Below are 15,550 nucleotides of genomic sequence, written 5' to 3'. Positions count from 1 at the left end.
GGCTTGAGGGCCAAAATACAGCCTTTCAGGCCTCTGTATCTGGCTCTTAAGACTCTCACCAGCCACAGCCCTCAACAGCCCTGCTTTGCATCTTCCCTGAGGGTTTTTGCCTGGCTGGAACATATCCTTGAACTCTGAAAATGCTTCTTGCTTGCCTGGATGAGGCCAAAGGGGAATGTGTTTAGAAACTAGTCTATGGTATAAAAGACATTCATTCATTGCTTTGCCCATTTTTGCCTCTGGCCCTGACCACCAATGGCATGTGGGCCCCAGAAGGTTGCCCAGAAGAAAATGTAATCCTCAGGTTGGAAAAAAGTTCCCCCATCTTGTTTTACTTCTTCATTTCCATAGTCTTTGTTGGTCCTCCATGCTGGTTTCCAAGGCCCCAGACAGAGGCGCTGTCTTGCACCCAAGTCGGGGGGGGGGGGTTGGAGCACATCGTACGCATGTCACAGGCGCCCAGCAACAAATCTGTGGCAAGGTTTACTGTTGCCTCAGCCAGATTTTTCATTTTTACTGCACACTGACCCGCTGTATTCTCTGAATACTAAATTTCAGATGAGGGTATATAGTGATATGATCAGTTGACCAATTTCATTCATTCTTGCTTCATACATACTCCCCTTTTTGCTCATTAAGGCAAGAGGCACCAGCAGTGCTGGAAAGCAGACATGCTTACCCAAAGAGAAGTAGGTTCTCTTCCTTGTTCTATGAAATTAGATCTACAGCATTCCCCACCTCTCTCTTCTTCCTCTTCCTAGAGATAAATACCAGGACTGTTTGATTTGTAAAGCAAACCAGCAGGGGTCCCTCTGAAACAGAAAAAGCTCCGAAGAAGCCTACAAGAGGTGCATTCATTAGACCACTGGCTCCCACTCAAGCCAAACAGGATATCTACTCTGATGCTGCAGAGAAGACGGGGGTCTTTCAGAGTGGAGGGTGGGGTGGAAGCTGGTTGAGCTACCGACTTCAGCATCACAATCTCACCCTACCCAGAGGCATTAATATGACTTAGAATCATAGAATAGAATCATAGAGTTGGAAGAGACCACAAGGGCCATCGAGTCCAACCCCCTGCCAAGCAGGAAACACCATCAGAGCACTCCTGACATATGGTTCTCAAGCCTCTGCTTAAGGACCTCCAAAGTAGGAGACTCCACCACACTCCTTGGCAGCAAATTCCACTGTCAAACAGCTCTTACTGTCAGGAAGTTCTTCCTAATGTTTAGGTGGAATCTTCTTTCTTGTAGTTTGGCTCCATTGCTCCGTGTCCGCTTCTCTGGAGCAGCAGAAGACAACCTTTCTCCCTCCTCTATGTGACATCCTTTTATATATTTGAACATGGCTATCATATCTCCCCTTAACCTCCTCTTCTCCAGGCTAAACATGCCCAGCTCCCTTAGCCGTTCCTCATAAGGCATCGTTTCCAGGCCTTTGACCATTTTGGTTGCCCTCCTCTGGACACGTTCCAGTTTGTCAGTGTCCTTCTTGAACTGTGGTGCCAAGAACTGGACACAGTACTCCAGGTGAGGTCTGACCAGAGCAGAATACAGTGGCACTATTACTTCCCTTGATCTAGATGCTATACTCCTATTGATGAGGCCCAGAATTGCATTGGCTTTTTTAGCTGCCGTGTCACACTGTTGGCTCAGGTCAAGTTTGTGGTCAACCAAGACTCCTAGATCCTTTTCACATGTACTGCTCTCAAGCTAGGTGTCACCCATCTTGTATTTGTGCCTCTCATTTTTTTTTGCCCAAGTGCAATACTTTACATTTCTCCCTGTTAAAATTCATCTTGTTTGTTTTGGCCCAGTTCTCTAATCTGTCAAGGTCGTTTTGAAGTGTGATCCTGTCCTCTGGGGTGTTAGCCACCCCTCCCAGTTTGGTGTCATCTGCAAATTTGATCAGGATGCCCTTGAGTCCATCATCCAAGTCGTTGATAAAGATGTTGAATAAGACCGGGCCCAATACAGAACCCTGTGGCACCCCACTAGTCACTGTTCTCCAGGATGAAGAGGAACCATTGATGAGCACCCTTTGGGTTCGGTCAGACTTAGGTGGAGCAAGGGATGTGGATGGAATCAAGTGTCCCTTTGCCACTCTTTCTGATGAATTCACCCATGTTAAGTCAGGTTAAGGTTTCCCAAAGAAATAAAAGAAGCACCCATCACTCCACCACCCATATAACTAGTATACGGAATAAGCATTTCCCCCTGGATCACAAAAATCAGCAAGTTATAGAAAGGAGTTCCAGCTGCACCACTACCTTTGACTTGATGTTTTCCCAAATGCGGGGAATTTAGAGTAAGCAATGCAGACCTGCAGTCTGCTGTGACAGAGCCCACCAAGAGCAGCACATGATTTTGTGGGTCATATACAGCTTGGTTCCTAGAATTTCTGGGGGCTTAAGTAGGCTGCAGTACAAAAAGCCAGTTTGTTGTGTGTTGTTGACTAGAAGCCACAAGCCCCAAATCTGGATGGTCATTTCAGATCAATTTGTGAACTGAAGCATTGTGCATCTCTGCAATGCTGTACTTCCTCCCCCCCAGGTCTCTTTCTCTAGGCTTCTTTTCTCTTAAATAACTAGGTTAATATTAAATCTGGATATAAGCATGTTACCAGTACAGTTGACTCAGTTCAAAGATTAACTGTAGGGGTAGCGATGCTTCCACTAGATACATTGCAAGTTAAGAGGCTTTTCCATGTAAATGAAGAATCAATGTGATTATTTCTCAAAATATGTATACTTAAATATCTGCTGTGCCATGCACAGACATTTTCATTTTTGTTAGATGGAAACAAACTGTTCTTAGTCTGCCCAGTGACTCCCAGATTTTTCTCTTTTGCTGTGCTCTGGCCAGTTCAATCCTCACAAAAACCAAGTGGCAAATGAAAGGAAAATGCTAATCATAGACACATAGCAGTCATTTTTGTTTGCTGCTGGTTCTGCAAGGGTTGGGCTAGCCAAGGCATAGAAAAACAGAAATGAGCAAGTGTGGAAAGAAGACTTGTCCAGTGCACAGGTTCCTAAATTCTCACACCCAACCTCACAGATGTTATGGAAGCTGCTTGTAGAAAGAGCTTGTATGGGATTTTCATTGCTATCTATTTAAGGAAAGCATGCACAATGTACAGTGGTACCTTGGTTTACAAACTTAATCCATTTTGCAAGTCCGTTCTTAAACCAAAGCATTCTTAAACCAAGGTGATCTTTCCCATAGCAGCGGGGGACTCAATTTACAAATGGAACACACTCAACAGGAAGTGAAACATGTTCTTAGTCCAAGGCAAAGTTCACAAACCAAAACACCAACTTCCTGGTTTGCAGCATTCTTAATCCAAGTTGTTCATAAACTAAGGTGTTCTTAAACCACTGTATACTGTGTGACAAAGAGCTTCAAGGCCTGGGTATAGGAATGAAACTGTAACTAATACTCTACTTGGCTGTAAACTAAACTTGGTTTAGTAGTCAGATTTCCTTGCAGATCAGTTTCCCCGCCCCCTTGCTGGTTTAAAATTATGATTTAAAATCAATCCACCCTGAATAGTTGTCATAATATCACTTCCATTTTGTACCTCCTATGCTAGTTGAAACCAATGACAGACAAAACAACGTGTTCTGAACTCAAATAAGTTCTTTATTTTTTTAAGCAAAGAAATTCCATTGAATCAAATATAACAAAATTACTCTGTTCTGCATGACTCTGTTTATCACACACAGAACAAAAAAAAATTAAGAAAAAAAGATCAAGGACACACTTTTAATAACTTGAAACGTTAGCAGATTTAGAAAAATTGCATTGCTAGTTGCAAATTTTCATCTCAGCAGCAACTGGTTCCTAAGAGACAAGAAAGGAACCAGCAACCATGAGAGTCACTTACACACATGAAACCTGTTCAGGGCAGCATTTTTGTTTCCAAAGGAATTAGGAATGTGAAAGTGATGTTTTCCAAAATGTCTGTCTGGAAGCAAAAATTACCAAAAAAGAAAAAAACGAAAAAAACTGAGGTTCAAGAGACATTTTCTTAAAAAAAAACAAAACCCCCTAAAAAACCAAACACTCAACTCACTCCGATAAGGCAGCTGCAGTGACAGAAATCAAAGAGCGCACAGGTACAGGTCTAGCTTCCTGAGGTGTTCGGATATTCCTCTGTGTGTTCAGGAGAAAAATGGGGTGTTTATCTTTTAAAGTTGTGCTTTCTTAAATAAGGTGAAAGGCTGTCAGAACAAATCTATGAATTAACTATCAAATGCAATCGAAATAGCTGCGATGAAATAACTTGAACGGACAGACTCACAGATTCTAACACACTACACTGATGAATCTCAATGGCAGATTAAGTTCTTGAGGTTCCCAGTACGAAACAGCCACACAAATTAAGCCGTGATGTCTGCATAGGCTTTTATCAGCCACTGATCTGGAACTGAACCTACTTCAATTCTGGAAAAGGCTGTTTGGTACAAGCAGAGATTCTGCTGCATATAGCAAAAGAATAACTCCTGCAAGTTGCAAAAAAAAAAAAAAGCTGAAAAACAGTGAATCCCCATCTCAGGAATTTTGAAACAATGGCTTACTCTACAAGGATTTGAACCAGCAAAAGTGCGGAAGGTTGGTGGTCCCAGAAACTGAGGAAATGTCTTGCATGGAGGAAATAGGGATGGTTGCTCTGGTTGCAAAATGGAAAAAAGCGGGGGGGGGGGGGAATACCAATTCTCAGTTCCAGCTTTATAAATGCTGCCCTTTCATGGTTGTGCCCTTTAATGTAACCAGCAAAAAGAACAGAACACCAGATGCTTCAATGAGATACAGTACAGTTTTTGATTAAAAAAGGGGGGGAAAGATCCCACTGCCCCCGCATTCCACCCGGCTGATTTCAACTCATTTTGTCAAGCAACCAAACCAGAGGCGCTTCAAGGCAAAGGAGATTTTAAAAAGAAAACAATTCCAGATAAGGAACATGTGGAGACAGCGAAACAAGATGTTAGAATAGTACGAAGGCCACAAAACTCCAGCAGCGTTGCATGGCACCCACCACCCCTTTTCAATGGAGACCTTGCTCAGTACACTACCAGAAGGCTACTTTTCGCCCTCATTTATATCACTGGCAATAAGTGTGCCTGGTGTGCGACTAAGAGGTCTGCATAACATGTAGCTAAGGAGGATTGCTTAGGCAACTGATATATGGGAGGGGGCCGGTGGTGTGTTTCAGATACTTTACAACCATCTTGTTGGCTATTATTACTCTTGTCAAGACTACTCAGTGATACACCCCTGGACCTCTCCTTGTAGAGATGCTTTCCTATGATAAGAGTCCCCAGACAGGGAGTTGGAAGTTTCTATTCTGGAAGAAAACTCAAAGGCCAATGACAATACAATTGGAAGAAAACTGCTAACCTCTGTATAACTGAATGTAGGGCATGCCCTTTTAGAAAAGAATATACCAAACACTTTCAGCATGAGTCTGGGACAAAAAAAGAGAGAGTTGTAAACATGGCCTGCTACCTAAGTAATATAAGCCTTCACAAAAAGACCGAAGCCAATCTTAAAAAGGTGCCCAACCTTAAGAGTCCATGAATGTCTGGAATACAAGCATTTCACCCACAACCAGGCCACTTTAGTGCAGGCATCAACAAAACAGTGAAGATATGAATGTTGAAATAGATGCACAGCTTACAGAAAGCTGCAGATGTTATCAGTGAAGAGCTGCTTTATGCTTTCATCTGATGAAATCTGCTTTGAAAATAATTGAACATGGCAGCTCTTACCACGTGGCAAACCAATTGAATGCAACAGATCACCTCAAACAGAAAGGTCTGAAGAGGTGTGCTGTTGTTGTTGTTTTTTTAAGTAACAAGATCTGGTGAGCTCCTGTGCACAGTTACAAACAGCAAATCGTAACACAGAAAGCATCACCAAGTTCAAATTTACTGGCAAAAATAATGGGATGGAAGAAATGTTAGTGTACTGGATGCTTCCTTATTTTTGTTTGTTTGTTTCCATGTAATATCTTTTTTTTGGGGGGGGGGCTGAAGTCTAGCCTACTGATAAGCAGGGAGATGCATTACAGCAGAATCACAGATTTACTGGAAAATACTAACTGAAAGTCAGAATCACATATATTTTTAAAATGGAATTTGTAAAGCCACTTCCTCCTGTTGGATCAAGTTAACTCGTTCTTTCCCCTACTGGGGTTTTTTTCTGGGGGGTGGGGAGCATTAAGTGTATCCCCAAGTGTGTCTATCAAGCAGACTGAGAACCTAAATTTTATGGTCTCACTGGCAGTGTTCTGGGGCAAAATAGGTTTCCAAATTTCTATATGGCCATGTTAGTGAGAACTAAAGACTCTGTAACAGCTCCACATTTTGTGTGTGTGTGTGTGTGTGTGTGTGTGTGTGTGTGTGTGTGTGTAGGGAAAAGGGATCCCTTCTAACATTTCACAAGAGCGCTAATGATTTTCAAGGGTTTGATGGTTTTAGACAAGAGTGGTTCATGCTCTCCTCCATTTAAAAGAATTTTAACCACTGAAGTGATCTTCTTTGAAAAGGCTGTATTACATAGGTGCATTGCCATGTGATCCCTGAGTACTGAAGCTTAAGAATGCCTAAATATGAACACTGGAGTGCCATCAAAAGCAGGCATCAACTCATCTTCTTGTTCAGGTGCAAAACTAGTTCCATAGCTGAAGGGCCCTTTACAAATAATTGCATCCTCACATCCGCCTTCAAGCAGGAGAAGGTAATAAAAGCCTTTCCTTTGTGAAAAATGCAGTTTCCCTTTTAAATGCATCAAAAATGTCTTACTTGGGTAGAAGTCAATGGTAGTGTTAAATTCCGCTATTTAGTACCTATTTGCTAAGAAGTGGGGCAGATGAGATTTATATGATCTAAAGAGAAACCAGAAGTGGGGCAGATGAGAAAGATGGCTCTCAGTGGCAGGGCTAGAGGAGCTTCTATGCTTATGTGCTGCTAGGCAAACTCTTTTTGGCAAAACAGCTGCACACTAAAGAGGAAAAAACTAATATTGTGGAGACTGATGTGAAACAGACACTCTCATAGCTAACTTTCTAAATTTTAAGTGGGGGTAAAGAAGCTACATTCACTTCCAATATATATTTGCAGTAACTAAAAATGATTTCAACATCTACTTCCACTCAAACAGAAAGGAGACTCTAGATAGTGACCTGCACTGCTTATGCACCTATAATTTCATCCGCACACTAGGGTTTACGTAGGATTTTGGCAGTTTATGGATATAGAAGAAAAATCCAAAGAATAACATACAAATAGGCTGAAAAAGAATGGAGAGCCAACTCTTCGAGGAAAAGGAAAGAGCCATAAGCACTGGCCAAATCATGCCTTGCTAGGCTTGGTCACGCCCTCAGATTTGAGGGGGTAGAACATGAGTTCTACACAGCTTGCCAGACATGTCAAGGTTGCTGAACTAAGGCTGAAGGAGTTTTTATTCCTGATGTGAGAACTGCACCTCTGCTACAGTAGCTAATTATTGCTCAATAAATAAAACTAGAAGAGAATAGAATAACCCCCGAAAACTCAACATACACCTTTCTGAATTTCTAAGCTGCTCCAGGATATGTTCTATGAAGCATCCAAGTTCAGAAAGGATTCCTATCCATGTTTTTAAAAAAATCACACTATAATTAAAGTGCCTTGAGAAACAAAATCAAAAAGGATTAAACAATAAAGTGCTAACTGTTATGGAAAATGGGGTGCATGAGAACTCCTGCAAAAAGAGGTGAAAGGGACCACAAGGAGGCAACAGTGAGCTGACAATTCTGAAGGGAATCAGTGTCTTACTACAATGTTCCACTGTCTTAATAGAAAAGTAATCTAAATATCAGATTTTTAAAAAGTCTTATTAATACATATATGGCTGAATATTTTTCTTCCAGGGTGGAAACTCTGTAGCTCAGTGAAGAAATATGTCTCTCTATTGTGTGGCAGTAAAAAAAACCACCTTTTTACTGTAACTCAGCCTAATGCATCATTCACCAATTTTCTGTTGATGTCTTTGCTCTGAAAGACAAGTCAGAACACTGGACTCATCAGATTGTCCTATATAACCTAGTAACTGTAGATGCATTAGATACAGAACTTTTTTTTCTTCCTTTTAAGCATTTTAGTATTGTAGACACCAAATCCCCATCTCCTCTAAGGCAAGGCATACTGACTGAAAATAGCCAGTTCAACGCTTTAGAAGTCTGGGGATTTAATTTATTTATCTATTATGTTCTTCCCTAGCAGACATGAAATGTGGGCAAGACCAAAAAAAAAAAAAAAAAAAAAAAAGCATAGATGGATATTATATTCTCTCTTTCACACACACACAAAGTTCCTAAGAGTATACATACAGATTTGCTAAGAAGTACTCTAGAAAACAAAACACAAAAAAGGGCCACCTACAAACTGATAGCAAGTGGCTTCCATTCAGAGACCGTATTAAAAGGCCTGGGTTAAGAGCACACAAATGTCTTGTGTCAAAATAAAAATTCTTTATACTAGAAAAGGCAAGTATCACAAGGCTACTTGTTTAGTCTCGAGTAGTAACACAACAGGGAATCCACTGGACTGATCAACCCAGAAGCCATCTTTGAGCCAAGTCTCAACAAAAAGCAAAATGTGACTGTACACACCCAGCCATCACTCCAGAATTCTGGAGCAACTGTAGTGCTGATTACACATCAAACACTTTCAAAGCAATCTAAACCCTCGAAGTGCATTAATCAGAAAGGGCAAGCCCCCCCCCCCACCCCCCTTCTCAAAGGGATGCAATTCCGGAAACTCAAAATTCTTTCAGCTTTCCCCTTGTTTTGTGGACAGCCTTTCCGATGACTTGCAGAGCGAACTACGACTGATTTCCTCTACAGATAGATATAGATGTCTCCCCCCAGGTGGGGAGGGAAAAAATGCAACCACAAACAGACTGTAACTCCTAACGCACATCACTGACTGCTAGACAAGTTTTGCAAAAACCAGAAATGGGTTTTTTTGTTTCAGTTTCTATCAGTGAAAGTGTGAACAGATGGTCAAGAGCATCAAAACTTCTTGCTAATTTCAAAAATGTTCTTTTGTTGCACTTGTTTCAGAACCTTGAAGCAAGCTATAGATGGCAACCCACCAATACAGTGCATCAGTTCTTCCAATACACAACTGTACTGCAAATGATCAAATATACTCCCAACTTGCTCAGTGCCAGTCATTAGCCTCTCTGGCCGTAGCTCTACTTTGGCATGAAACACTATGGTCAATGCCCAAGTTCAACGTGTTCAGAAGTTAGGTCTGGAAAAGCAGAAGAGATTAAGAGTTCCAGAAGATGGGGATTAAAGGTGAAACAACCTGAAGTCTTTGGAACTGTTTATTCTTGGCCAGATGATTGTTCCGTATCGGAGCATTGTGATTTATTCTTCTCCCACTGACAGATGGCATTGGCATATTGGACCACAAGCTTATCCATCCAGGTGAGGGGTTCAGGAAAGAGTACTGCACCCTCAAAAAAACCCAGGTGACCTCCATGCAATGGCAAAACAAACATGACATTCTCCCGCTTTTCTGCAAGAGTGAAAAAACAAAGTTTAGAATTCAACAGGATCTACATCTTACCAAAGTACAGTACTCTGTCCAGTAAAACCTCAGGTTTAAGGTATAAAAGGTAAAGGGACCCCTGACCATTAGGCCCAGTCACAGACGACTCTGGGGTTGTGGCGCTCATCTCGCTTTACTGGCCGAGGGAGCCGGCGTATAGCTTCCGGGTCATGTGGCCAGCATGACCAAGCCGCTTCTGGTGAACCAGAGCAGCACACGGTAAAGCCATTTACCTTCCTGCCGGAACGGTACTTATTTCTCTGCTTGCACTTTGACGTGCTAGGTTGGCAGGAGCAGGGACCGAGCAACGGGAGATCACCCCATTGCGGGGATTCAAACCACCGACCTTCTGACTGGCAAGCCCTATGCTCTGTGGTTTAGACCACAGCGCCACCAGCGTCCCTTATACTCTACTGTATTATTTTGGCTGGAAAATGTATATACAGCCACCTGTGTTCCAGGTAGGCATGATACTCCAGTTATAAGGCAGTTGCATTAGTCAAGATGCAAGCTACATGAAATCAAGTCTGTGCTGGGTATTTCCCACTGATCCTTCTAGAAAGTAAGATATCCCATTACCCTCATCTACGGCTCCTTTAGTGTCAAATTTTAGGTTGAAAACTCCATGGGGAAGGGGCCTATCCTTTTGGACTCTGTAAAGAATATGCACATTATGGTGCTATATGAGACACATGCATAGGTTACAAGTTTGTCTGGAAAAACAAACATGCCTTCTGCCCTCCAAGGCTATCTTTAGGTTATCACAACGCTACACTGCCTTGCAGAAATCTATTTACTGAAGCTTTCAGCTCACCTGAGAGGGCTTTTGGTATTGATAAGAGACTATCGTGCACCAGAGGGTCATCAGCAGCATTAACCAGCAAGAGGGGAACAAAGATCTGCAGATTTAAAAAAAAGAATTCTGTTGTGGAACACAATCTTGTTTGTAGTCTAGTTATGAAGTCACAATTGAGTACATCAAGTGCTGTAGGTGCCCTGAACCTGCAGAAACACCACTGTTCAGATAATACACATTTAAAATTGATGGAGGGGCTCCTTAGCACCAGTGTGAGTGATTTCTGTCACAGAAAGCTTTTATTACTACAAGCAGCAGTCAATAGCATATCTTCTGCAGTGCTGGGTTTGAGGCAAAACCAATTCACTGTTTTCCTATAGGTGGAAAAAATTTTTGAACTAGTATAAAACTCAAGAGTGTAGAATTGGCTACGGTGACTTAAATTTAATATTTCCAGTGACAGACATCTGCTGCTTTCTAAATTTAGGGAAAACGGCAACAGAATTGGGGGGGAGCACTAATGACAGCATATTTAGCCTATTCCATAGAAGTTAATCAGAAATTGCCTTACAGAAAAACAATAGATAAATAGATTCTGTAAGAAATGTTGGTCTCCAAGTACCCGATCATAAGATAGAGGAGCTTTAGTCTCTTCAAAAGATAATAAACTGGTTGTGAAAATTTCAGATATGCATATTTCCACTTGCTGACCATACCACAAATAAGCATACTTTCCAAGGCAAGGAAAATTATTGCTCATTTATGATGACCCCACATAAAGCCTTTTGATTAGAACTACTATTCAGCAACATGTGCTATAAATTTGGCTAGAAGCACATGGGGACGTTCTCCATCTCACCTCAAATCTCATACTGACATAAGTGGTGCATGTCAAAAACTAGAATAACAATATCATATCAACTTACTTTCTGCAAGTAATGCAGGCAGCTCTCCTGTTCATAGTATTCCTTTAAGGTGCTGTAGCCATGGAACTTCCTGAGACACAGTAAAAAGAAAGCTTAAGCATTTAGAGATTTTCTTGTTATAGAATCACACATATTTTCTTCTAATTCTTATGCAAAGGATTACAATAGTTCTCCAAATAAGACACTTGAAATGATTACTTCTATACAAGTTAAAGCCAACATTCTGCTTCGGCTTTCAAAAGAACTAACTAGTGAAACATCCAAAGAATATGGAACTATTTATATGTTCCTCTTGTTCTTAGATTTAATATCTAAATTCCATTCCCCAAGACTGACTGTCCTGCAGGAAAAAAGCATCAAAAGAAGAATGTGGCTACTTAGTAAACAATTAGCTAGGGAACAAAATACCAGGCAAGGAAGCAGTAAGACAAATATGTGGAAAGGAGTGTACACACACGTAGCCATATCAAATACACTGGAAACATCCTTTCCGATTTAACTGCAGAACCCCTAAGTTAAGGAAGTTAAAACTAATTATATTACTAGCCCCTCTTTAGATGCAACATCAGGCTCCCAAGTTCTTCTAAGAACAAAAGTCAATCCCCTACCTAACTAGTAGAACGTAATGTTGATGTTCATATAACTCCCAGCCACCCTAAATATTATTTGTAGTGGTCATGAGTCATAAACAGGGCATCCTACGAATTATTTGTGTACAATACATTCCAGGACTCCTTGGATGAAGTAACAGAAGCAAGCAAAAACAAGCAAGGAAACACACATAGGAGGTATAGCAACTCCTAGTCCGCCTATTTGGGAATGCAAGTTTTACTGAGGAACAAGTGTGCAGCCAAAAAAGGAGGGTGTCCTCTGAGGACAGGGTTGATTTCTTGCCATATCACTACAGGGTGTAGGGGAAACTAAGGCTAACCAACAAAGGCTTTATCTAGTTTCTACTGGAAAACCTACCCTTGAAACTCCATGACAGAAGTTCAGCTATGTAACACAATATGTAGAAAGTGGTAAGCACTGATCATAAGGAATCACAACTTTTTGTTATGCCAATGGCTACTGGCAAATCAGTATATGAAGAATTTGATACAACTACAAATCTAAAATACACATTTCGTTCAGACCGGCTTCATTTTCCATCTATACCATACCTGAAAGTGATTCAGCAGTGGTGCTAGCATTTGGGGGCATTGGTACTTCAAACAAAATAGCTCTATTCTGATGAACTTTTACCAGCACCCCTCAGGTGTTTCTGTAGCACCACCGAGTAACTCAAATTATTGGAATTTGCCAAAGGAATTAGATGACAAGGATCACTGTTTTCTAACCATTCAGAAAAGATTTCTAGTACTGGCTGAAGATATGTTTCACAGAAACACTGTAGAACCTCAGCTGCATAGTCTGATTCGTCACCCTGCACCCTAATTTCACTCACTCAACAGCTTTGCTATTTACAGCATGGTAAATTCATTTTTAAAAGTCTAACGAACAAGAGGCAAGACAAACCTGTAAACAATAAGATCTAGAAAGAATTGGGAGTTATATGCACAAAGATGATAACAGCAGCTTGCATTTCAGGAAGGTCTAAATGACAGGGGAGAGTTACCAAATGTGCTTCTTGATGTCCATACCTCATGATACTGTCATCAATCTGCATAAGGGATGTTGCTGTGTGAAGTCTGCTCAAGTCTGACTCTAATAAACTATGAGGCTTTTTAGGGCTCTCAGCAAACAAGGTGTGTCTGAAACGTAGAGAATGAAGTGAGTGACTATGAAACACAGACATACTGTAACTATTAGAGAACCTACTCTATTGGGTTTACTGCTGATCTGAAGGTTACTCCATAAATTGCTTTATGTTGACACAGATCTTAAGATCCATGTTACTGTCATCTCCAATACAATTCTGAATCTGTCCCGTGTGAAGAAAATACAAAAGGCAGTTTTGTTCAGCCCTGAAGACTTGATACTGGCACAGATTTTGACACTGGTGCAGAAACTGGTGCAGATACAAACAGTATACCTGAAGGAGCGTCCCCCATCGTTCAGCCCAGACACTGAGGTCCACCTCCGAGGGCCTTCTGGAGGTTCCCTCACTGCGAGAAGTGAGGTTACAGGGAACCAGGCAGAGGGCCTTCTTGGTAGTGGCACCCACCCTGTGGAACACTCTCCCATCAGATGTCAAGGAAATAAACAAACAACTATCTGGCTTTTAGAAGACATCTGAAGGCAGCCCTGTTTAGGGAAGTTTTTAATGTTTGATGTTTTATCGTGTTTTTAACACTTTGTTGGGAGCTGCCCAGAGTGGCTGGGGAAACCCAGCCAGATGGGCAGGGTATTAATAATAATAATAATAATAATAATAATAATAATAATAATAATAATAATAATAATTAGTAGTAGTAGTAGTAGTAGTAAAATTGAGCCAAGGTCAGAAGTGCTTAAGAATCAGTGTACTGCAGTAGTCAGGAAGTTGGCCTTAGAGCAGTAGATCCCAGTTCAATGTCCTGCTCAGCCATGAAGCTTGCTGGTGTTGACTTAACTTGGGCCAGACATCTCAGTCTCATTTTTCTCACAGTGTGGCTGAAAAATAAAATGGCAGTGTGTGTGCATGCGCACAACCACGTATGCCACCTTGGTATCCTTGAAAGAAGAAATCTCTCTGCCCATCCCAATGCTGGAATTTATTTCCACCTTTATGTTGCTGCAAAAAGCAGTGGGGTCTTCAGGGGCTGAAAAATCTGCTTGGGGGACTGAATGAGGCCCCTGGGCCAGAGGTTAGCACCCCCTGCACTAGGTCCTGTGGGCAATTACATTACTAAGCAATAGCCCTGTCAGCATTGGTGAGAACAATGCAAGAGGGTGTGTGCTGTAGACTATGGATCAGATGCATGATCATGTTCTCCGAAAAGCAGAGGTGGAACAGAAAATGTGCAAAAGGAAGTTTGGTTTGAGGGTTGGCCTTAGAGCACAAAAGATCCATTATGGAGAAAAACAAGCCGTCCTTCAAACCTGCTAAAGGTTGCTCATGCTTACAACTAAGAGCTCTTTTAACAGGAAGATTAATATATTTAGTTAAGTTGTCATAATATTTAGTTATCTGGGATGAATTAATGGGGTTCTATATCCTATACATAATTAGAGTCTCTTAAAGCTGTTTTTCCATACTGGCTTAAACAGGAAGCAATACAGCAACTACAGTTATAAGCTTTGACTACTGCTAACCTGGAACTGTTCAAACAACCAGTTATTGTAATTTCACACCCTTTCCCCAAGCACAGCCAAAGTGTCACAGACTTTCTTAAGTAAGATGTTTCTGAAAGTAAGGTTACTAATGCACATGGTTCTTCAGTAGCTACTGATCCAGAGGAGAATTAATTTTGTTGGTACCCTGCTCAACTTGGTGACACATAAGAACAATTTATGGTACTGCACATTATCAGCTGACACAGAGGCCCATTTAGAATATAAAGAGCATCATTTTGTACCTGTGAGACAATATGATTTTCTTCAAGTTGTCTGCCATGAGGAAGTTGTAAAATCTCCGACACTGATCCCACTGCATGAAGGTTTCCTGTGCCCTAAAGATATGACATGGGGCAAATTAATTAAAAGCTGGAAAAGCAAGCTTCCAGGGTCACAGCAACAAAAAGTACTCTGCAAATACATGGCAGCATTTCCACATAACTAATTTGATTCACTTCAAGGGGCCACCTATAAGCTATCACACCTTCAAAAGGAATCAGCTTTTTCCTTTTTCAAACGCACAGTAATGCATAAGAGAAATGTGTCATTAAAGGATTCAGCCAGCAGGGGGAACAAAAGCATTAGAAACTGGAGCACAAAACAGCCAACAGCTTGCAAAACAGAACTTTCCAGGAAGAGATGGGTTGTTCTATGTTGTCTCAACAGGTAATTTCAAACATGCGTTACAAAAATTGACAGAGCATGGACAGATGAACTCAAAACTGTATTTGAAACTGCTATTTTTTTAAAAAAACAATGTTAACTAAGTAAGGAAAACACAGACAGAGCAACTAGTACTTTATAAGAATGAGAGGTTTTTGCACAATACCCACCTCCCTTTTAAAATAGCAGTCTCTGAATGTGTACACATGCCAAAGGTGGCACAGTCTTGTGAAGCAATTTGTAAAAGTCTAAAATCTATCTTGCAGTTACATGCAGTATCCTCACATTTTTCTCAGGTTCAAACAA

General features: G+C 41.2%; 1 protein-coding gene across 3 annotated transcripts in view; it reads right to left on the bottom strand.

Moving 5' to 3' along the window:
- Positions 1 to 3,620: 3,620 nt before the first annotated feature.
- ABHD2 (abhydrolase domain containing 2, acylglycerol lipase) overlaps positions 3,621 to 15,550 on the bottom strand; it is a 41,288-nt gene continuing 29,358 nt past the window's right edge. For all 3 annotated transcript variants that reach the window (XM_083475175.1, XM_083475177.1, XM_083475176.1), the window contains 5 exons: positions 14,824 to 14,916; positions 12,967 to 13,077; positions 11,324 to 11,393; positions 10,416 to 10,500; positions 3,621 to 9,568 (listed from right to left, as the gene is read on the bottom strand). In XM_083475175.1, coding sequence (XP_083331301.1) covers positions 9,375 to 9,568; positions 10,416 to 10,500; positions 11,324 to 11,393; positions 12,967 to 13,077; positions 14,824 to 14,916 — 553 coding nt within the window. In that variant the 3' untranslated portion in view covers positions 3,621 to 9,374. The remainder of the gene's footprint in view (positions 9,569 to 10,415; positions 10,501 to 11,323; positions 11,394 to 12,966; positions 13,078 to 14,823; positions 14,917 to 15,550) is intronic.

Source organism: Podarcis liolepis (genome assembly GCF_965112155.1).
Source record: "Podarcis liolepis genome assembly, chromosome: 14".
In the NCBI taxonomy this organism is placed as follows: Eukaryota; Metazoa; Chordata; class Lepidosauria; order Squamata; family Lacertidae; genus Podarcis; species Podarcis liolepis.
The sequence above is the reverse complement of the archived record's forward strand: the minus strand, read 5'-3'. Positions and strand labels throughout refer to the sequence as shown.